At 42.2% G+C, this 23,499-nt stretch overlaps 1 protein-coding gene across 1 annotated transcript in view; it reads right to left on the bottom strand.

Moving 5' to 3' along the window:
- The window catches only part of lmna (lamin A), a 33,364-nt gene that overhangs the window by 8,256 nt on the left and 1,609 nt on the right, over positions 1-23,499 (bottom strand). Inside the window, exons 2-5 of the mRNA XM_080005612.1 lie at positions 22,318-22,700; positions 2,487-2,643; positions 721-846; positions 206-376 (exon numbers count right to left, since the gene is read on the bottom strand). Coding sequence (XP_079861738.1) covers positions 206-376; positions 721-846; positions 2,487-2,643; positions 22,318-22,661 — 798 coding nt within the window. The 5' untranslated portion in view covers positions 22,662-22,700. The remainder of the gene's footprint in view (positions 1-205; positions 377-720; positions 847-2,486; positions 2,644-22,317; positions 22,701-23,499) is intronic.

Raw genomic sequence — 23,499 nt, forward strand, 5'->3', positions numbered from 1 at the left:
AACCACCATCATTCTTATTTATCATGGAACTTTTACCACATTAATTATAATATGCCTCAAATATATGAATTTAATGAATATAAATATGATGATGTATGAATGTATATGACGTCTTTGTTACAATACTACTGAAAAGCCATTAGAAATACAATTATCCCTCAGCCCCAGGTGGCAGCTGGGCGGCCTGAGCCATGACGTGACATACTTTGGCATTGTAGGTTTTTTCCAGGTCCTCCTTGTAGGTGCGGACCTGGTCCTCGTGCTGCGCCCGCAGCTCGACCAGGGCTTCGGCCAGCTTGCTCTCAAACTCCACCTGCCGTCCAGTGTCCACCTCCATTATGCGAGACTCGTGTCTGCGCTTGGACTCGCGCAGCTCCTGCAGAGTGAGCAGAGACCAGAATGCGACTCAGCACGGGTAGCAGCCAGGGACAAATTTATAAAAATCCTTTGACTATTCCTTTGCCCTTTCGATCATATTTTACATGTTGATTACGCAAATGAAGCAGAAAAACAAGCGACAAAACGAGTCGCAACAATGCAAAACTATAAATCAAGACTCAAAACGCTCTTTGTGAGCAAGAGATTTGAAAGGGGGAATAAAAAAAGTCAAGTAGGTAGCTGGATGCAGAAATCGATATTTTGTGTAAAAGGCACAGATAGAGAACAATAACTAGCTGGAGGAGTAAATATAGCAGGGTGGAGGTGAAGACTGTTCGAGACCTCCTTGTAGATGTTCTTCTGGAACTCCAGCTCCTCTTTCAGGGTCTGCAGGCGATTCTCAGCGTCTACCCTCCGCAGCATCTCATCCTGGAGCTGCCTCTTGGCATCAGCCAGGCTGCCCTCCAACTGGGAGGAGGGTAGGCAGAGAGAGAGATAGATAGATGAAGAGAGAGGGGGGTGGATAGAGAGCGGGCAAGAGGGGTATAGAGAAAATTAGAAAGCGTGTGACAGAAGGACCAGGAAGAGTTGATATGAGAGAGAGAGAGAGAGAGAGAGAGAGAGAGAGAGAGAGAGAGAGAGAGAGAGAGAGAGAGAGAGAGAGAGAGAGAGAGAGAGAGAGAGAGAGAGAGAGAGAGAGAGAGATTTTTTTTTTGATTTTTAAAGCATCTTTATTTTAACATTTTCTCTAGTTCACAGTTACAGACAATACAACAAACACACTTGGTTCACTAACAGAGTCCTACACGTTAAAAACAGACTGGAAGCACAGGTCGTCCTCCACCAGGGAACAGATGGCGTCGTTAAAACACCACAGCTTGATGAAGACGTCCAGACTCTTCATCAGTCTGTGAAAGTTAAAATCAATCAAGACTCTGGCCCTGACCAACGCTACAAACACTCTTCCTAAAACACTCTCCTTTCCCCTCAGTTTGTTCCTCCTCGTGAGGTAGATGGCCATCTTCGCTTCCCCTACTAGAAAATTAAGCAGTCGCCATTTCTCTGCGTTGGCCCTGTAGTATCTAGCCCCAAAAATAAAACAGTTTCTGGACCACTCCTCCTTAAAGAGCTTAAAACTTTCCTTTAAAAGACTAAAAAGCTCTAAAAGTCTGTCGCACTCTGCAAAACAGTGAAACACGGACTCTGGCAGTTTGCAGAATGGACATTCAGAGAGAGAGAGAGAGAGAGAGAGAGAGAGAGAGAGAGAGAGAGAGAAGATGAAAGATGAAATGGAGAGAGAAAGGGGCAGGAAGAGTTGGGGAGCGAGACTGGAGTTTAAGAGCCATTCAATTTAACATAAAATTGAAATAAATTTTAAGACACTTAAAAATACAATGCCACAATGACTTAAAAAGGCTGCAGTTCCCAGTTCGACCAGTGGGTGGAGCGCAGCTACCCTCTATCCTTCACAGTCAGTGGGAGAATTCATTGATAAAAAAAAAAAAAAATAAAAAAAAAAAAAAAAAAAAAAGGGGACACAGCTGCACCATGCACCAGTCAGGATCAATAGAAGGAGTGCTACCATACAATAAGTATGTCCTATGAAGTACATAAACACTTATAAACTGCTTGCAAGAATCGATCGCCAACGACAGGAGATATTTCACTGTGCAGGCATTCATTCAATTTAATCAGACAAGGTGAAGATTGGACGTCTCCAAGATGCAGATGCATTCTGTTCTGTGGTACTAAGTCTCACGGTATTGAGCTTTTACTCTTCTGAGGGACTGATCCCACTCTCAGTTAAGGTTTAATCATCAATCTGTGAAACCTTTTGAAAGATCAGAAAGTCAAGAGTTCCTTTGAGTGCGCTTTTGAAGACAAAGCAGTAAAACACTATATGACAGACTCAACACCAAGATCAACCTAGAGTGAAAAAGAGATAATACAGGTAGTTGATACTATTGTGATAAATATATTGTATTATATTGCAAATTACAATTACTATCCAAGGCTATGTGTAAGAGCCTGCTCTTAAAGCAAGAACCCGCTACAAAAGACCATGAACAGCCTTCAAAAATTAGGACTGGATCCCTTAGTGGTCTCACCTTGGCCAGCTGGGCCTTGAGATCCTTGACTTCCGCCTCCAGGGAGCGCTTCTCCCCCAAGGCTGTGGACAGGGAGGCATCTTTGGAGTTGAGCAGAGCCTCCAGGTCCTTCAGCCTGGCCAGCGCAGCCTCCAGGTCGGACTCCTTCTTGGTGTTCCTGCGCAGAGCAGAGACGGGAGAGGTGTGCACGTCAGCCTGCCATTCTCACAATGTGGCCTGTGGCGCTTTTTCGAGTCTTTTGTGTGAAGTACATCCCTTTTGTTTTGAGCTCAGTTAGTGACAATTAGGGGATGCACTGATACACACAATGGTATTGTATTTCCGATGCCGGGCTGAAATAGGATTTCAGTGTTACCAATATAAAAATTCTACACCATGAACCATTCCAAAAATGTCAGGTATTGAAATTAAAAGAACTCTGTTTTCTGCTTTGTTTGACACACAGACATTTCCAACAGCGAAAATGTCAATTATCATTTCTTACTGACACCAAACTGTCACAACAGTCAAAATCTATACTGTTCGGTAAAAGACATTAACTGGACCTCAACACTTAATCACTATCTGGAGTAAACAAGTCACCGTAGTCGCTGGATACCTACACCCCATAATGTGCAAACTGATGGAAAAACAAACAACATGCATATTGATGAGCAGTGTAACAATGGATATAACTAGTGTTATTTTATGCCTTGGAGTATCTAGCCTGAGCACCGATAGCAGAACAATGCTGAAGTCTGTTCATGTGAAGAGATACGAAGCAAACACCTCCATCTCCTGGTGCCTGTACTACAAAGCCAGAACATCTTCAATATAAACAGATATTTTCTTCTACAGGTAAATTGACTGGATGCGAATTGAGTATATAAGCTTATTTAGCCATCTTTGAGAAAACATCTCCAATTATCTAACTTAGAAACAATAGCTCATTCTAGAGATTATTTTAATTAGCTTTTTTTTTTTATTATTATTTTTTTTTTAAGAGAGCAGACTTGATGTTCTCTATTCTGAAAGTGCAGAGTATTACAAATTTCAAGATATCCTTCCTCACAATACAATGTTTAGTGGACCATTTTCTTTAAGACCACACAATCATGTCTCTTATTTGCTTGTCTTGTTTGAGTAATTCCGGTGAAATTATCTTGCCCCATTTGGCAGAGCGATTTTTTTTTTTCCTCAAAAACGTTTTTTTTTTTCCCTCCCCCCGGTGCTGGGCTACAACAAGAAAAAAAAAAAAGTAAAACTAACTGAAAGAGCTTTTTCCAAAGAATCTGTTTCAAATCATGAGCCATCACATTTGCTTTCCATGGGCTGGATTTTGGTTATGCGCATTTTTAGTTTTAAGGCTTCTCCTGTGACCTCTCCACTGGAACAAACATAAAGATACTGCTGGAAAAACTTGGACCCTTCTGTGGAAAAACAATCCAGTCACAGCAGAAGACAATTAGTGAGAGAATGCAATGGAGGAACGACAAGAAGGGGGCGTGGAGGAGGAGGAGGAGGATGAGAGTGAGCGAGAGATCATGCCGAGCCAAGCAGGAAATAGTCGCCCCATTCTTCCATTTGGCCCCCGTGGTACAGACTTCATTGTCACTAATGACGGCCATCTGCTACCGGAGGCGCTTTCCAGGCGACTTGCACACAGCTCCCAAGACGCTGCCAGGCGGCCTGCTGCAGGCCGGCCGGCCCCAGGACAAGCCTGCACGGCTAGCTGCACATATCCACGTGCACACTCCGATACGACACCCTTTTCAGTGCTCTAGCATGCTAAGTGACGGTGTGATATTTAACATTCATGGTTTTTGCAGATTGTTAGTGTGGAAAAATCTCAGACAAATTCCAAAGAATTTGGGGATTTATAAAGTAAACACACACCAAGACCACAGCACAGACAATACACATTTGCTGACATAGAGGAAAAAACTTCAAGGATGTGAACAGAAACACAAGATCAAAAAAAAAAAAAAAAAAAAAAAAAAAGACTGTACTGAAGCTCATGCAAAACTTCATGTCTACTAATCAAATGACTTCCAACTAATTCCCCAATAACTAGTTAGAGCTGTAGGTCAAGGACTGAAATGTTGACGCTGTGGAGTCCGTCCTGGACTCCACAAGACCTCTGAAGGTGTTCTGTGGTATCTGGCACCAAGACGTTAGCACCAGATCATTTAAGTCCTGTAATACTGTTTTTACACCAAAAATGAGTGGGTTTAATAAACCCGGGTAAACCCGCAAATTGTAAGCAACTGACTCCTTTCGCATTGCCAGGAGAAATGCCGTTTTTTTCCCCTGGTGTGTCACGTTCGACGTCGGAAAAGGGCCGTGTCATGGTCGCAGTGTGATCGGGAATAAAACAGTAGAGACGACAGCAACTTCGGATCGTTCGTGAACGATCCAACACTACAGTAGAAGCAGAGCCCGGTGTGCTCACTTCGGCGGTGGCGAGCAGAGAAGCTCCTCCAGTTCGGAGACCAGCATTAGGGCGGTGCTGGAATGGCTCGGAGCCCAGCGGGGAGCATGGGGGCTCTCCGCTGTGCTCCACATCGCGCGATCCCCACACTTAAAATATTTCATGGTACCCCATGCGAGAAAGAAGCCAACGACTTCAGATTTTGGATTCTAATTGGGATATGAAATGATACATGGGTATTCCTGTCTATTAACAGGCCAACATCCAGTACTACAACACGCGTTGCATTGTGCAGGTAAAGGGGCCAAAATTAGCAGGTCGACCCGGGTCTTGTGTTTACATCAGAGCCGATCGGAGCTGGAGCAGACAAAAACCTGTGTCTATTGACCCGGGACTGAAACCCAGGTGATACCTTTCCTACTGATGACAAATGCCGGATGTTAGCGGGTGTTACCAGGTTTTTGGCGCAGTGGGAAAAGGGTATAGTTGCGAGGTGGGGCCCCATGGATCAGGCCTGTCATGGTCAGATCAGACCCTAACGCAGGCCATCCACACGATGTAGAAGAAAACGTGATCCATTAGACCAGGTCACCTTCTTCCATTGGTTCATGATCCAGTTTTGAGGATTACGTGCCCATTGTAGGTGCTTTTGGAAGTGGACAGGGCTTAGCATGGACACTCTGACCGGTCTGTGGCTACGCAGCCCCATATGCAGCAAGCTGTGATGCACTGTGTGTTCTGACACCTTTCTTTCATAGCAGCATTAACTTTTTCAGCAATTTGTGCTACAGTAGCTCTTCTGTGGGATAGGACTAGACCGGCTAGACTTCACTCCCCACACGCATCAGTGAACCCGTGGGCGCACATGACCTTGTCGCTGATTCACCGGATGTCCTTCCTTGGACCACTTTTTGTAGGTACTAACCACTGCATACTGGGAACACCACACAAAACCTGTCATTTGGAGACGCTCTGACCCAGTTGTCTAGCCATCACAATTTGGCCCTTGTCAAAGCCCATTTTTTCTGCTTCCAACACATCAACTTCAAGAACTGACTGTTCATTTGCTGCCTCATATATCCCACCCCTTGACAAGTGCCATTCCAGCTCATTAAGTTTTCATTTTCCGCAGCCCTGTAGTACTAAAAGTAATTACGTTTTAAAAGCAAAGTCCATCACAAAGTTTCCGTCTATTAGTGGTCAGTTCTGAGAGCACTGAGGGGATCTAGCAGCTGGGCGCTCAGCTGAACTGGGGGGAGAGACTATTGGAGTCAGAGAAGGCATCTAACCCCATTAAAAACACACACAGCATTGATAAAGAAACATTACATTTGAATCCATTGTAGGGGGTAACGAAAAATATAAATAAAATAAAAATTACAAATTGTTGAAGTTCTAATATTTGTTATTACCAAACAACAAAAAACGGCAGATAACAGATATTAATTCTGATAACCCACTTTAAATATCTATGGAACAGAAACACAATACTTAATACTATGTAATAGTGTGTATCAGTACTGGTATCGGTGCCTCTCTAGTAACATGCGCCTGGATCCAGGGAACATTGGCTGCAGTGGTTCAAGGAGGGTGTGCTAGTAAAGCAAAGCAGTTTCTCCTGTAAAATATCACGGCTGAGCAAGACATTAACCTTTTGGATTCCGGTGCCTGTGAATGGCACCACGGTGAAAGTTTCCCCTCGAGTATCTCTTGTAATTACAACCGTCGCTAGTCCGTACGTCGGTTTGGCTACAGACAACTGTCTGTGTAGCTGCTATAGACTGGATGCACTCACAGACCGCCACCAATCATTAAAAAAAAAAAAAAAAAAAAAAAAAAAAAAAAAAAAAAAAAAACATTGAACAAAACCAAACCATGTATAAAACGCAGCAGCACAGTAAGAAAAATTCTCACACTCACACCTGGAAACCCCCCCCTGGATTCCTGTGAACAGATGATTGGTAGGTTACAACAAGGCAGTTACGCAACAGTGAGATGTGAGGTCTCGAGCGATGCTGCAAATCCCTACATAAAACAGATTAGTAACCGGAGTGAAGTATTGTCGGTGACATTTAAATGAGCAGCATTGACGGATACAAGTATAAATGAGGGAGGTTAACCATCGCTCGTTCTGCTGCTTCCCCAGATATTTACAGGGCACCCTGACCATCGTTAAAATCTCCCTTTGCAAGAGCGAGTAGGGGGGAGAGGTTGCAGTGGGAAATTGTTTTCATCACAACACTGGCCATCAACATTATGTGGACTCAGGGATACTCGGATTAACATAAAATGTGTGCTTTGTTATGAGGCCTACGTGCGAAAGCTGAATAAAGCGTTAGGTTTATACGGAGCTGGGTTATGAGGTGGTAATGTGTAGATATTTGAGCGCACACCAAATCCCCATTTCTTCACAACCTGAAATAAACATTATTTGAAGCTATACACCCTTTTTTCTAGACGTATGGTATGGTTTGTATGTGAGCGTATTAGTAGTTGATATGACGTTCATCTGGACTAATGGGACTATTGGATCGGCTCCAACGATAAATAAATGGATGTTAGTGGCTCGGAGATGGAGACATGTTATAGGAATATTCGCAATCTCTTCAAACGCAAATGGAGTGCTGATGCAGCCTGGAAGAGTGCACCAAATCATGACAGTTTCAAACATGTGACAATTTATTTCAAGCATCTTCTGTTTCTACGACCACAATTTAAATGTGGTTGTCTTCTCCCTGGGTCTGGGCCAACTTTTGTCCTATATGCTGTCATCCTCTAAGGCTGGGTGAAACACAATATCACATCTACGGTGAAACAATCACATCTACAGCTAGCTTAGTATCTAGGTATGCGGGGAGACTTTTCTAGAGGAGCTGAAGCAGCCACTGAACACCCAATAATACACACTAGTAAACAGGTTAGTATACATTAATCAAGGTCATGTCAACGCTTACGACAACAAACAGATAGATGTCCAAAAAATGTGAGTTTTTCCTCTATTTGGATAAATAACAAAATTGCATTAATGTATTGACAACATTGTGGATTCCGTCACCAATTCCCCCAGTATTCGTCGTTATATTATTGTCAAAAAAATCAATTCATCCAACTGTTGGTAAATATTCATTTTCACCAGTGTCATCTTAAGTGTTGACCAAACTGATCATTAATCATCGTCATCATCTGATCATTGATGTGTTTATATTTACCACACTGATCTCCATAGTGTCACCTCGTTTGTAAACACTGGGACTGCATCTGAGGACCATGGGGAAAACCTGCCGTTTGTGTGTGTTAGTCAAAGAGCTGGTTTTCCAACGGTGTTTTTGTTTATCTGTGTTTGCAGATTCTGTTTGGAATCGGTGAGTGAAGGTGAAATCCAGCAGCGTGTGTGTGCATAAAAGTCAAGCACGCTCAGCGTATCGTACCGCCTTATAGAGTCTAATGCATACGTGTGTCCTTGAAACCCAATGCGTACATGCACGTGTTTACATAATCCAGTATGGATGGATGGTGTAACTATGATGTCTGCACAAAAACATATTTGGTTTGATCAAAGCTTGGCATTAATCAAACCACGGCTCCAAAGCAGATGTGCGTTGAGTTACTCAACAAGGCCGCCTCACACAATCACACTGTTAATATTTACAGTAGAGGCAGGCTGTGGCTGTGGGCGTCAGCAGACCGACTGGATGTAGGGCTGGAAACACGGCGTGCAAACAAATGGACATTGAGTCGGAAAACAAGGATAAATACATTTTAAAAAAGCAGACATCTCATCTAAATTAGGGAACTCTGTTGCATGTCCAATGAGGCTGAAGTGCAGTGAATAGCAGAGCCTGCACAGAGATGAGAGCACTGCCGATTTACAACCTGCGGCAGGAAAGAAACAAGACCAGAAACCTATCCTGTAATAAGAGCTTATCGGTGCAGAGTCTGCAGACATGCCGTTTCAGTTCATTGTCGCAAAAGTGTGGGATTGAAATGTAAAATGAAAATGAGAATAGAGGGGAGAAAAAAAAACCAAAAAAAACAGAGGGAAGAAAGGTAGAGAGGGGAAGAGGGAGTGGGAATAATAGGGAGAAATAGGAGGGAGGAATGTGCCGGTTCAGCTGCCAGAGCAGGGGATGACTCACAGCTATCTTTGTCCACCACAGTGACGAGAAAGAAAGTCCGCCCTACAGAGCGGGGGGGGGGGCAGAGAAAGCGAGAAAGACCCACAATCCTTGCTGTTTTGCTGTGCCGTTGCCGTGACAACCAAGGCCTTGCCGTCAGACATGCCAGTATACCTTTTCTAGTACAATAGAAAACTGGTATCCTCCACTACCAGCGTGTATGGGAAAGCTCCTTGTTTCTACTGATCCTTTTTATCGCCCAGATAAAAAAAACAACAAAAAAAAAAAAAAAAAAAAAAAACAACCTATAATTTCTACGATTTGGCAGAATGGTTAGTAAGGGAGGCCAACGAGGGAGTAAAAGGGGTTTTATAAGGTCTTGGCAAAAACAATGCCTACATACCGTGTAATCAGTAACCGTTAGGAAACGCAACCCGAAGCTAAAGAAATTGAAACACATGTTTCTGCTGAGACACATTTAAACCCACATTCTATACTTTCTTAACCTGATGTGTTTTTTCCCCCTCCTGTAGCCTGTCTGACAGAGTGAAAGCTGCGCGCTGACAAAGCTCTCATCAACACCCTTTTTACACCATCGCACCCCCAAATAAGGCACTCTCTGGATCTCAGTGAAGGACCTTTGTGAATGCATTTTACTCTTCCCCCCCACCCCCCTCGCCAAAAGCTGATTCACTGATATTTACAGATGTATTGAATGTACTTTGTTTATGGTATATACAATGTTTCTCTTATAGCTGCTGCTCGTAGTGTTACTCTACTTGAGTGCTGTTTGTTATGGCTCTGTATTTTGTATATTTATTATTTTTGAAATTTAGACTTAATTTTGTGTATTGCTGTGAGCCACTATTCCCATGATTGATGCAATTATGTATGCAAAAAGACTATAATCGCATCAATGCATTTATATTTGGGAATATAAACGTAACGTAAAAGTCAAAAATCAGCACCAACCAATTTTCCATGGATATTCACTTCAGCACATATAAGTGTGTCAAATTAAGTAAGTGCATCAAATGTATGAATGGCTGACTGTTACTAAATTATCAGATAAGTAATCACATTATTATTATGAATATACCTTATTGTTAATGTAACAATTCCCCATTTCCGTAACATCGACAGGAAAAAAGTAATTACACTAAAGGGTAGGAGACTATTATTACATTACTAGGGAATTTATTACATTGACAGGCTTATTACATTATACGCTATAAATTATTATTACATTAATGTTTTATTACGTTTATGAGAAGTTATTATGTAGGCAGTTGTAACATAGGCTCATGCTGGATTCATTGGCACAGCATATTATATTACATGTTAAACATGTAAATGTGTTTAATTCAAACACATATGACAAATTTACTAAATATTTGAACAATTGTTATCTGAAGAATGTACAAAATTGAAATTTTTAGAGGGTGAAATCTTAGGGTTAATAATAGCGAACATTAAAAGAAAAAAAATGTGAATAACTTAAATTTAAACATACAGGTAATTTTATGAGACAGATTAAAGCCACTGGACGATTCACTCCGCCTACTTTTAGATTATGATGTTTCTACGACCTTTTGGGATGAGTTTCGGTACAACGCCTCATGTACCCTGGCAGGTTGACAAGCAGACTCCATTTACAGAAACCAACCTGGGGGGGAACAATCTGTAAGGCAGAGAGTTACACGTACACATTACATCTGTGTGCTCGCCTGGGAGCAGCCCGGTAGAACTGCAGCACTGTACGAGCTGCCACAGAGCAGCGCCACTGGAGCCGGGAGGGGGTTAAATGCTCTGTACGAGGGCATTTTGACAGGAGGTTTTTGTGCAAGACAATGTCTGGGAGAATATAGTGTCTCTACTGAGAATAGTGTTGGCTGAAGTACTGGTATTTTTTTTATTTTTTTTTTACAAAATGAGAAATGGCACATAAAGCAAGGAAAAATATAAACACAGACGCTTATAGCACAGACAAAAACACTTCACATGCAGACAAGACAAGGTGTTGTGGCATTGTGTATGAATTACTAATGTGAATGGGACACAAACTTATATTTTAAAAATGTGATTGTCGCTGAGCTTGACACTGTTTCCATGTATTTTGGTTAAAGAGTTATGTTTCAATACACATACACCACTTGAAGATGGCTTTTACAATACACTTGTGTTTTCACAATACCATTGTCAAGATACTTGCAAAAGTGATGAGAATATGCTATAAAAGTGATTTTGGTCCGTCAAATATTATCAAGTATAAAAACACAGCACGCTACCACATTGGCTACACATGGGACACACATTCCAGCCTGTGGGTGGGGGGGGGGGGTTCCCAAGATGAGTCACTGTTTAAACAGGGGCTCCAACGGAAAAAGCGGGGACCCCGTCTAGGTCTTCGATCAACCCAGAATGGCTCCGACCTCTATTAATAGTCCAAGTTTCCTAGACCCTGTCCTACATTCCTGTTCCACTACGTTCAGTGTGACCATTCCAGAAATGGATCTTTATAGGTAGAACACTGGGAGGAAAAAGTGACCGAGAGGAAGACTGCTGAATAATGGGGCCTTGATAAACACAGCAGCCCAAAATAGAACTGGCACAGATACTGGAATTGTATTATATAGATTTGACGTTACTTAAATGCAACTTGGGTCAAACATACTTTGACATAAACATTAAAAATGATATTTGATGTACACAATGTACAATTGTAGGCACCAGATAAAGGCTGAATTCGACGTTCAGACCAGAGATTAACTGTATTGTTTCATTTGGATAAGAAGCTAGGCTCACACATACACACCTCAGTGAATGGGAATTTACGTGGACATTTAGCGGAAATTACTCGTTGTTGAGTCTGCTAATAAGAGCAGTTTATTCCACTTTGAGAAGACAACAGTACTGAGCCAAACGGGCAGCAGCAACTTGAACATAGGATGGCAGAGGAAAAAATAAACAACAACTTAGCACATGATCATTTCCTATGTGGCTTCAGGGATGAAGAACACAATAGCAGTGGTTGTTGTAGATTCTGTGTGTGTGTGTGTGTGTGTGTGTGTGTGTGTGTATACCATTATGCATGTTTGTCTGTTTTCATGCGCGTGTGTGTGTGGCAGCCATTGCCAGGGCCCGCCCATACACATCCACATGTTGCAAACGGGAATAGAGTTCCAGTGTTTGTGCTATGAAAGCTGGTGCATGCTGACCGTGACCGATGGACTCGGGGGAGAGGAGTTCTAATGAGACAAAGCCAGAGAGGGAAGAGCAGAGCAGCCGCTGCACAACGCTCTCTCATCAAACACTCGCTGCTTTGTTGGGGCCATTATGAAACAGAGAAGACCTTTTTAACTTGGCTTCTTCTGTTTCTTCGCCCAGGCCAGGCCTTCTCCTGACAGCTGTACTGTGATGTACTTCTACAAAATGCCAACTGAGGGAAAATAAAGCCGTTTTGCCAACTGTTAAAACATTGTAGTCGGCTTGTGTGTCTGCGTGCGGTCCATTACAAAGCCTTCACTGCCCCTGCTAATGACTAGCTGATGATTCATCTCTTTGAGTCGCAGGGCCTTTGCATGAACGGTGACCCTACGTGTTGACACAGGAACTACTTAGTTAGCTGCTATTTGATTTGATTATCCGTGTTGATAAAAGTCTCGTTAGTTTTCGCTCTTGGATACCCCGTACACGGCCTCCATGCACAGCCAGCACATCCAAGCCTATAATGCCATCTAGAATCCATTTAGAGAGCCTTAGACAGTCCTCCATTTTGCAAGCTGAGCCTGAAACAGACACTGCAACAGTCTTGCACGCACCATACTTGCTGTAAAACTGAATTTAAATCTAAACCAGCTCTCAAATTATCTTTTACATGAGGCACTGGTGTCTGCCAAGCTGGGGGTGCCATGGGACTGACACGCAGGGAAGCTTAATCTAGGAAACTAAGTCAACATTGTTGACCTTAAACACAGGGACATTGTGTCGTCGTATTCCCTTTAATGCACTGTTATTTGTTCGATAGTCACCTGGTGTGAAATTTCAACTTAGTGTTGGGCCTCTTGGTTAATTTAACCACATGGAAGTCCAGTTACTGTACCAGACATAATGAAATGATTTTTACTTCCGTCCATGTATCTTACTTTGTTAACTGCAAATTGGATTCTTTCCCGGTCCGTTTTTCAGAGAGAGCTGCCTGGTTTTCTACAAACGTACACGTCTCATATGGAAATATTCTCAATGTCCTCATTAGTCCTGTCAGCGAGGGGAAAAAAAACACCCAGAGAAGAGTTTCCCTGATCTCACTAGGCGACCAGAAAAACTAGATCCAGCTGCGTTCAGTTACCATGAAAGACCAATGTGGGAAGACTTGAGACTTGGCAGTAACATTAGTGAAAGCCAAACACAACCCAGGTGGGGTTTAGGGGAATGGGCTAAGTTATGGTGAGCATTCTTTAGGCTATGTTATCCACACAGTGAGAAGGCATTAGATGGTTGTAGCGAGGTTTGGCTATACGATGACCTTACTGACTCATGTTGTCACGCAACAGATATGTACTAGATGGAGCACAGAAAAGCACAAGAAGTTCATGGAAATGGTAATAGACAGAATTAATCAGAAATAATCAGAAACCGTACCTAAATACACTTAATTATCATCTGCTCCAGCCACATTCATGTGGAGTAGGATAGAGCCATGTTGGTTGTAAAATACCAACGAGTATGTTAGACTGATTTTCACATCGTCTAAACCTACTGCCACATGCTTAGCATCTTTGTTGCCAAATATGTGCCGCCAAAATGCTGTGTGCTTATGTGCCAAAGGTGGAAAGCGTGCAATGTTGATTGTTAACTACTTGAAGGCTTTGGTGCGTTTTTCTATTTTTCTGCATTCGTGAAATTATGGAATTTCTTAGCTTACTGAATCCTATGGTTCCAATTTTATGGAACTTGCTTGTTTGTATCTGTGGTTACCCAGAATACAACATGTATTTAAATCGCTGCACAGCATTTATCTTGCACATTCTGATGGTAGTTGACTGTTGAACCGTTAGTGGAACAAAGTGGGTTATTGCTCTTCTCTATTTGAATGGTATATTATAACCTAACACAATATAGCATAATATTATCAGCATCTCAATCTGAGAATGCTCCTGTTTCCACTGAACAATGTAAGATTGTGAAAGGGAAACAGACATTCAAAGTTTGTCTCGCCATTAAACAGTAAAATAAGAAGATGTTTATTTTTCGAGGGGGACACACATCAAACTTTTACAACTTGGCTTCTAATTAGCTTTCCCAGCTCAAATAAACAGGGGAGATTGTTAATGAAAAACATGTTGGGTTTGTCTTCAAGTGATTGAAAAGGAGACTCCACACAGACGCAGTACCCTGTTTGGATTATATGGAAGTGATCCTGGCATCCTATTCGTTTAAACAGTATTGCAGGGTAGATGAGCATTCCAGGCTACAGGAATTAAACAGCTGTTACATAACTAACCAGAAGGGAATGGTTGAGGTTACACCCACTTCGCCAACTTCCCAGTGGGGATGTTCCTTTTTCCTATACAGTGTGTGGATTTCTGTGTAATTTCAGTGTGTTTCTGTATATAGTTTGATCATTCAATGTGTAAGAGCTTATGGTAGAGTAGTTAAAAGGTTAGAGTGCGTTTCCCTTTCCCTGTCCATGATCAAGTGACTCATAAAACTTAGCTGGCTCTTGAAGAGAACCGAGTGCCATGGAAAATCTGATCTGTACACTCCAACACACACAAGCTCCAAACCCAACTCTTTGGTTAGCCAACCCAGCCCTCAGTCCAACAAAGAGCTGCTCTATAAATCAGCCGTCCAACGAATTTGCGGGCCTGCCACATCCCTTTAACCCCGCAAAGCACTGGGGTTAGGCGCCAGTATACTCACGGCAAAAGAGAACGAGAGACCAACAAAAGTACACACGCTGCATCCAAAATGGTGTACCAGCATACAATTTAGTACGCCTAATTAGTATATGAATGTGTTAAGTGTGCGTGTGAAATATTAGTATCAAATAGTGTGTAAAAAGTACCAGGATGGATGTACAATATAAGGTGGAATACTGTAGAACACTGGGCACTGTGCTGGCGAGCAAATTCCACAAATTGATTGATTGATTTATTAGCTGGGGGGGACAGAGCCCAACTTAATTTCCTAGATAATTTACTCACTGTATCATCATGAATACACAACCCAATCACATGAGCTCGCTATCAAAATGTGACGCTTATCATTTGTCAACATTTTGACAAATCGATTATTTTTAGGTTGACGCATTACCTCAGTCAAAACATAAATCTATCTACAGCATAGCTAACGTTTATTGGGTTTAATAGACAAATATTTTGTGCGTGAACACGCTTGTTTACTATGTTGTGCAGCTTCCAAGGAAACAGAGGGCACCAGAGCAGAAAAACTTAAGAGTCAACCATAACATTGACAATATAAAAGGGCTTCTCCACAAACTGTTGACATTTGGGGAAAAACACATAAAAAAAATGTTTTACTTATCATTCTATCTTTCTTGGGTGGGTTCAGACCAAAATTTCAATGTTCTTCTCCTAAGTATAGACCTACACATACAGTTCAATGAGTAGGTCAGTTTGAATACTCAGTATTTCCAAATATATATGCAGATTGTGATTTAACATTATATACAATATTGCTAAAGGATTAAGCCTAATTGAAAATACGTTAACATGACAACTAACTATAGGCAGATGCTTGCAGGGAAACTTCCTCCCTCTGAAGCCGAGGGAGTTATCGATGCCCCAGTGACCTCGTCAAGTGGCCAAAATAAAAAGTAAAATAATTCAAACCTTCTAATACAAGGAATACTAGACAGGTGCAATGAACATTTTACTTGTGCAACAGTAGAATGTATTGCATATTACATATTCTAAATATAAAACTACCGCCTAATGTACCGAACATCAGGTTTGTGCTTCAGTATTAAGCAGTAAATGATCGACCATTGTACTCGGCTTGGCTGCCCTGACACCATTACAAAGAGTGATCCAAATTCCCGTCCTCACTGGAAGACTTCCAAAGCAGCGGCAGTCTTGTGAGCGCCCCAGACGGCCCAGGCAGCGCTCTGCCTGACAGAGGCTTGTCAGCGATCACATAAGACATGCTGAGGTCATAGTTGGGGAATACAGTCTTTCCCCTGGAGACGCACAGGGAAGAGAGGAGAAGAGGATAGCGTGATGACACCACATACGGAGCACAAAGACATCTGATGGTGCACATTTCTTGCCTGAGGGAGAAGGTTCACACTGTTGAGCATGAATTTCCTGCTTGAAAGGCTAACATGCCGAAAACCCAGCGTAATGTGTGTGGGTGTGTGTGTGTGTGTTTTCTGTTGAAATTCTATTTGTCACAAGGTGCAAAGAGTGATCATGTAGTATTTTTAAAGGATAAAGGGTTTGGGATTTAAATATGCGTATTTAGTAGAATGTTGCAGCGACCATTTAAGTATTAATGCAGGACCTTTATTGAGGAACTTTGAGATCAGTCATGTAATCCAGTATGGATTTAGCACTTATTGACACATGGTTATGAGCACCTTATCTCTCACAGACTCACAGTTGCAAGTCTTTGTTCTTTAAATACCTTCTTATTGTCTAAAGATAGTAGAGTCGGCAGGGCACCTGTAAACCTTTTATAAAAATAAAAAAAAAAAAAAAAATAAAAAGGCTTTCAAGCTGTGGTTGGCATTGACTATATGCAACGCTAAGTGTGCTTATTGTGCAAATATAAGGTCACATTTTAAGGTCCTGCTGTGGCCAAAGCTGCCAATGGATGTGTGTCAACTATCTCCACCCTTTACCCCATTCACCCCTTTACCCCATGAGTCGTTCACTACAGTAGAAGCAGCATGGAGCACCATGCTGCCGGTGCGCACCGGTCCTTCGGCGGCGGGGAACAGGGACAGGCTTGGGGTGATGCTGGAGTGATTTGGCGCTGGCAGAGAGGGTGGGGGTTCTCCGCTGTGCTCACCACGATGTGATCCCCACATTCACAACATTTTAAGGTCCCCCATGTGTGTGTATAAAAAATTTTTTTTTTTAAAAAGTCAAGAACTGATTTGGAATTCTAAATGGGATATAAAACGATCAAATGATTCACGGACATTCCTGTCTATCTATACACCAACGTTAGTAACTTCAACGCACATCTCGTCTCGCAGGTAAAGGGACCAAAATTAGTCGGTCGACCCGGGTGTCCTGTCTACGTCATAGCTGACCAGAGGTAGAGCTGATTAATCCCTGTGTCTATTGCAGGGTCAATTGACCCGGGACCGAAACCCGGGTTTTACCTTTTCCACTGGTGACAAATGCCAGATATTAGTGGTGTTACCAGGTTTCACCTTCTATAAAACAAAGCGCAAGGCCATTAGACATCTTAACTAAACCATTACTGAAGAGCAGACACGCTAATGTCCATTAAGGTAGACAGAAAAAAACACAACACCATCATCACACAGAAGGATCAGACGTATGACTGTTACAGTGGAGATGTGTTTGAAATTTCCCCGGGGATAAAAATAGGATCTTACCCACTTAGACTATGGATTTTGGCATTCATGACTAATAATAGAGCATTTGGCTTCTTGTGATATAACCTCCCACATCAACTTCATCATGCTCTCCCTTCCTTCCTCTTTCTCTCCAGGGATCCACGCTAGTTGCCTTGAGCATGTCTGAATCGTAACTAGCCTGTTGTTTTTTTTGTTTTTTCCAGCGTCTGCGTTTACTTTATTATTCTCTGAAGAACAGTGCACGTACACAATCTCCAAGGAGTGTCTCGGCAGGGAACTGCCCATGTACTAAATATCTAAAAAGACAGGTTTGCCATTGTTCAATGCAGGCCTTTGTTCAATGCAGGCCTTATTAAAATGTTGGTTCCCATCATTTACATTTAGTGATTTAGCAGACGCTTTTATCCAAAGCGACTTACAATTGTTCAAACACCGACGGACGCAGCCATCAGGAGCAATTAGGGGTTAGTGTCTTGCTCAAGGACACTACAGCATGCTAGCAGGAGGAGCCTGGGATCGAACCAGCAACCTTTGGATCACTAGACCACCAGCTCTACCTCCTGAGCTACCATCCCCACATCATAATTTATAAATGTTCTGAGTACAACCTCACCGAGCGCTTTCCAATTGAGAAAATATCCTCAGCTTTTGTATTGTGTTGTTTGTAGTTTATACATACCATAAATAAAACACAGCATAGATTTTTTTACCCTCATGAATCTTTGCTTATAGTTTTTGAATGCTTCATGTCATCAGGTTTTACTCAATTAAACAACAACAAAAGAGTCTGATGAAAATACATAAAGTACATATTCCCATCTGGATACATTACAAAAAGCAAACAGACTTTATGGGCAAACCTACAACACGACTTGGTGAGAAAGGAAAGTGATGAGAGCCTTCAGATACCAAGCAAATAAGCAGCTTCTCTCCAGAAGTGACCGTTTACAGTGCCAGGACAGAGGAACAATACGAAAGAAGGGGCACTTTAAAGGTATCCTTTACCGCAGGAAAACACTGGAAGAAATATTCAAAATCAAGGAAATTAGTTTGTTCTGTATTGATAAGTGCATTTTCCTGCAGTCTTTTTATGATGCTGTAGAGCCACACAATATCTACTGGCATGCAAATGACATTACATGAGTGAGAGAAAGACAGAAAGGATATTTATCTATGCAATAAACATACAGTGCTATCGTGCATATTGAGTATAGAAAGACAAAGTATTAATTTGTAACTGCCTCCTTGTGTGTTCTACGGTGACATGTGTGACCAGGTTGTGTCGACCACACAAGGTCCATTTGTGAAATATTTTCCAGAGAAGAGCCTCTCGTGGAACTGACTGCCACTGTCTGTCTCCACCTGATGCCCCACCCTAAACCAACACTACAATCAGGTAGTGCTTGAAAGTGCCACACCCTTTGTTGTAGGGTGCGGCACTTTCAAGCACATGCTTCACACACACACACACACCCCCACCCCCACACACACACTTATTTTTTTTTTTTCATTCAGACATGGGCAGGGAAATGCTGCTCCGTTCCATGTCTTCCGCATTAAAGTGAAAAATGATGAGGTACACAACCATGTACCACTGAGATTTGACAGGAAATGTATACAGTATAAAGATAAAGTACGTTGTGTTTGCCTGGATGGGGCATCCAGGAGAGACTTCCTCACATAGGCTTGTTTTAGAGTCACAGACACAACTGGGGCCATAAGACATCAGACAGGTGTGTTTCTTCAGTGGCATAAGAACGATGACTAAACAAGAAATAAGTCAACATGGGTGTCACACGACGTCATACAAGTCCAGTGCAGTGCATTGAAAAAGCTCTGACCAACTTTTCACTTCACTTTTTTCAACTTCAGCCTCAACCTCACGTCTTGGACTTGGCATCCCATTAGCACGTCCCAAACTGAATTCCAGTCACAGATGCTTGAGCAGAGTAGTTCATATTAAACAGTTGTAAATTATTTACAAGTCAAATTGTGGTTTTGGGTAGAGCAGTTCAAGCATTTGGAGGCCAACAGCTTTGGGTCTTGCCTCCGGGGGCGGACAGCATGTGTTCCCCTCAGTGGTTGTGCATACAAAGACATCTGTATGACAGGATGCCGCGTCGTGGCTCTGGGCTAAACAGACATTCAGCTCATTACCAATAGCTACACCTGTTCTGGTTCATTCTGTTTCACAAACTTTGGTGGAATCCGCTTGCTGTGAAACACGCCTATTGTAGAGTACTGGGGGTTCTGCACTTTTTGGCATGCTGTCTGCCTCGAGCACTGCTCAGGGCCAGGTCAGAGTAGCCAGTAGAGTGTATTAATACACGTGGCATGCAGGTCTTGTTTTAGGACTGGACTTCCTTTATACAGAGGGAAGTAGTCAGGCTCATTCCAGTCTCCAGGAGTCAGGCTCTGAGTCACCACCCAGTCACACGCCCTTGCCAAAACTCCCGGGGCACCATGGCAACCAAACACTCACATAACACGCGGGACAAGGTTTGGCCGCGACCAAGCAGGCAATTAGTTTCAGCTGCACAAGTCAAATGATCGCCTTCATTTTTATAAACAATAGCTGTAAGCAGTAACTGTATTTTAATACTACACACAGTAGGAGGAGTACTACTCAGAATGAACGGATATAATAATACTATTCTATCAGCACTTTGATCAGCATTAGAAAATATCTGCAACCACCTAATTTGCCGATATTTGTCCTGCCTACCTGTCTTTACATAGTGAAGAATAGTAAAAACAGGGACTGACACAGAATCCGCACCAAGCCCAAACATTGCTGACTGCCAAATGAAATGCGCCCAAACTGAATGGTGAACAACCAGCCACACCCTTGGCTGCAGCACTGCCACGCCAACTGAACATTACCTACACATACACGTGATTCCCTGTTGAGTTTAAAAAACAATATTAAACTGCCCCCCCCTAAAAAAAATAAAATAAATAAAAACACAACTGAGTTGTTTGTAGTCCTCTATTTTATTATTATTCATTTTTTATAATCATTTAACCCCCCCAACCCATTCGTTAATAAATGTGATCTTAATCTCATGCAGTGTGTCCCCACCCTCAGATGTACGCAGTGTTGTTTCAGCGTCACAAATATGCAGTGTAGAAAGTCCCTTGCCATTGTAAACAACATGACAGTGTTTGTCTAGAAACAAGTTCTAACGTGTGCTGCAAATGTTCTTTTCACTCAACAGAGACTGAGTAGGCAGAAAAAGCCAAATACAATACTACACACACGCAGTGTTAAATGCAGGCCTACGGCAAAATGCAAGTGAAAAATATTAGTGTACTGTAATAACTACATGTAATTAATGTTTGTAAGACTAATTTTTTGGTTCTTTTTATTCATCTTTGGATATTTTTAGTAGACAAACTTTAACTTGGACGGCCAGGGGACAGGGACAAACAGACCACAATTGTCTAATCATCACTGTTCTTAGTTATGTTTTGCCATGCACTGGAGCGTGGAGCAGATCAAATGTCACAGGAGCCATAATTCTGACTTCACAGAAGCGAGCTGTTTGCCCAAGGTGGCGGACCTTTGCCTGTGAAATGATTTACCACCACCTCCAGAGAATTTAAGTCACATAAGGTACAACCGACCTACTGTACATCCAGGCATGTAGTACACTTTTAGCATATCAGGAATGTGAACTGCTGATGTCAGGCATGTCCCACTCACACCTCTTTACAGGAATTTATGAAACACCAAAGAGTCTTTTGTAGCTGTCGGGCTAATGGCCTGGTATGCACTCTGTGTTACAACACTTCTGCTATATTCCAGAACAGGTGTGGGTTGGGTGTTGACCAGCCCAAAAAGCTACAGTTACTAACTCACTACAGTAAACCTTCATGGCTTTGGAAATAAAGAAATGGCCTTAACTGTAATTAACGGTATTAAAGGGATGTAGAACAAACAGACCATGACAATGGAATGTTCTGCATGCAAAATGAACCTTAAAAGATTGAGAAACTCCCTGATGTTCAAGAACAAACCTGTACAGGTGGATGCGCCACTGCACATATGGGAAACACAACACAACTGTAAAGAAATGCCTCAAAACCTTTTTTACAACTTTAGTCTGTCACTGAATGATGTTGAATGAGCAGCCGTCAAATCTCAGTATGGTTTTCATGGTTAACACTCTATCCGGAGGATTGCAGTAATTAACACCCATTTCAACCGAGAGAGGTGGTAATCAACGAGTGAAATAAACAAATGTTGTATTTGATTTAATTGAAAAGCTGTGCTATCTGGGCCTTCAACATCAAATGACTGAAGACCACTAAAGGTTGAGGCGTGGCTTTTGGACTAGCCCAAGCTGCTGTTTACTGTGACAGAAAACATTGTTCGAGCATAGTGAGACGGGTAAAGAATATTTACTCTTAAGATAGACAATTGTAGTTTTGCAAATTATATGGGATCTCAAGCCAAAAAGAATAGAGAAAGAGAATCATACCAGTGGATATGCTGAGTTAGACAGGAAAATGGATATTATTCATAAAACATTTAAAACATTTGCTGTTATAAAACTAAAGTGAAAAAAAAGTTAAAAGGTAAAGTTTGATTAAAGTGTAAACCATCAACTGTCATTGGGCTTTGATAACATTTCTTTACGGCATTATCATAGGTGGCATCTTATCACCATAACAATAGATTTTCTTTCATGTATAACCACACCCACACCTCCACCAAGCTCCTCTTACCTGGCTTTGAGCTCCCTGTACTCCTCCCTGACCTTGCTCAGCTCCAGCTGCAGCCGTGCCCGCTCCTTGGCCACCTGGTCCAGCGTCTTGCGGGCGTCTGCCAGCTCTGTCTCGTAGGCCAACTTCATGCCGGACAGCTCACGGGTGATCTCTATGTCTGACTCCGTGATACGCAGCCGCAGCCCGGCGTTTTCTGACTCCAGCGAGCGCACCTTGTCGATGTAGATGGCCAGGCGGTCATTGAGGTTGCACAAGTCTTCCTTCTCCTGCAGCCGGGTGATGCGGGCCGGTGACCGGATGGTGCCGGAATCACGGCTTGTCCGTTTCTGGCTCGGGGTTTCCATGGTAACGGTGGAGTAAGCTTGGGTGCGAGATGCGGGTCTCTGACAAGAGAGAGAGGAAGTGTGGAGGAAGGGTTTGTTTGTGGGATGCTTACATACTAGTCTTAATCATGGGTCAAATTTGTACTGAGGAAACAGTAAACCTCCCCGAAAACATTGATCCTTGTGTGGGTGGTGTGCCTCCGCTGCTGCTGTGTGTTTAGAGCTGAGCTTGATCATTTATTCTGGGATCATTTTTCAGTAGTGAGTCACCAGAAAACTTAATATGATACTGGCTAGACTTATTTTTATATATTTTACTTTTTTATAAAAATAAAAAAAAAGGTGTATGACAGACAAATGGGTTTTACTATTTGATCTAAAAATAGACCTTGAGCTTATTATCTTCATAACCACAGTTCATTTTTGATTGGGTATTGGCCTTTTTGAACTCTTATTGTTATTAATATTTACAGTGATCATTTTGCTACACTGCAACATTAAGATTTCATCACTGTGGCTCTTCAGCCAGTTCTGCATCTCTCCACTCAAGTCATTTAATGTTAGTTTTTTTCAGTAGTTAAGCCACTGAGCCCAGCTCTCTACTGTAGAAGCATATTTCCTGCAGACATGGGAATATGCTTACCCACAAGGTAATTTCACACAAGTATAATAACTCTCAAAATATCACCCACGTCCCAAAAAAAACCCCTGTCAAAAGTCGCCCTAATCCCTTTTTCTTCCTCAGCAGTCGCTGTCAAAAAAGGTGTATAGCAAAATGGCAGCCGCAGGCAACTAACAGGCTGCTCATTTCTATCAAGTCGTTAACTGTGATGGATATGCCTTACAGTTTTCCCTGCAC

This window comes from Zeus faber (genome assembly GCF_960531495.2).
Source record: "Zeus faber genome assembly, chromosome: 8".
Classification (NCBI taxonomy): domain Eukaryota; kingdom Metazoa; phylum Chordata; class Actinopteri; order Zeiformes; family Zeidae; genus Zeus; species Zeus faber.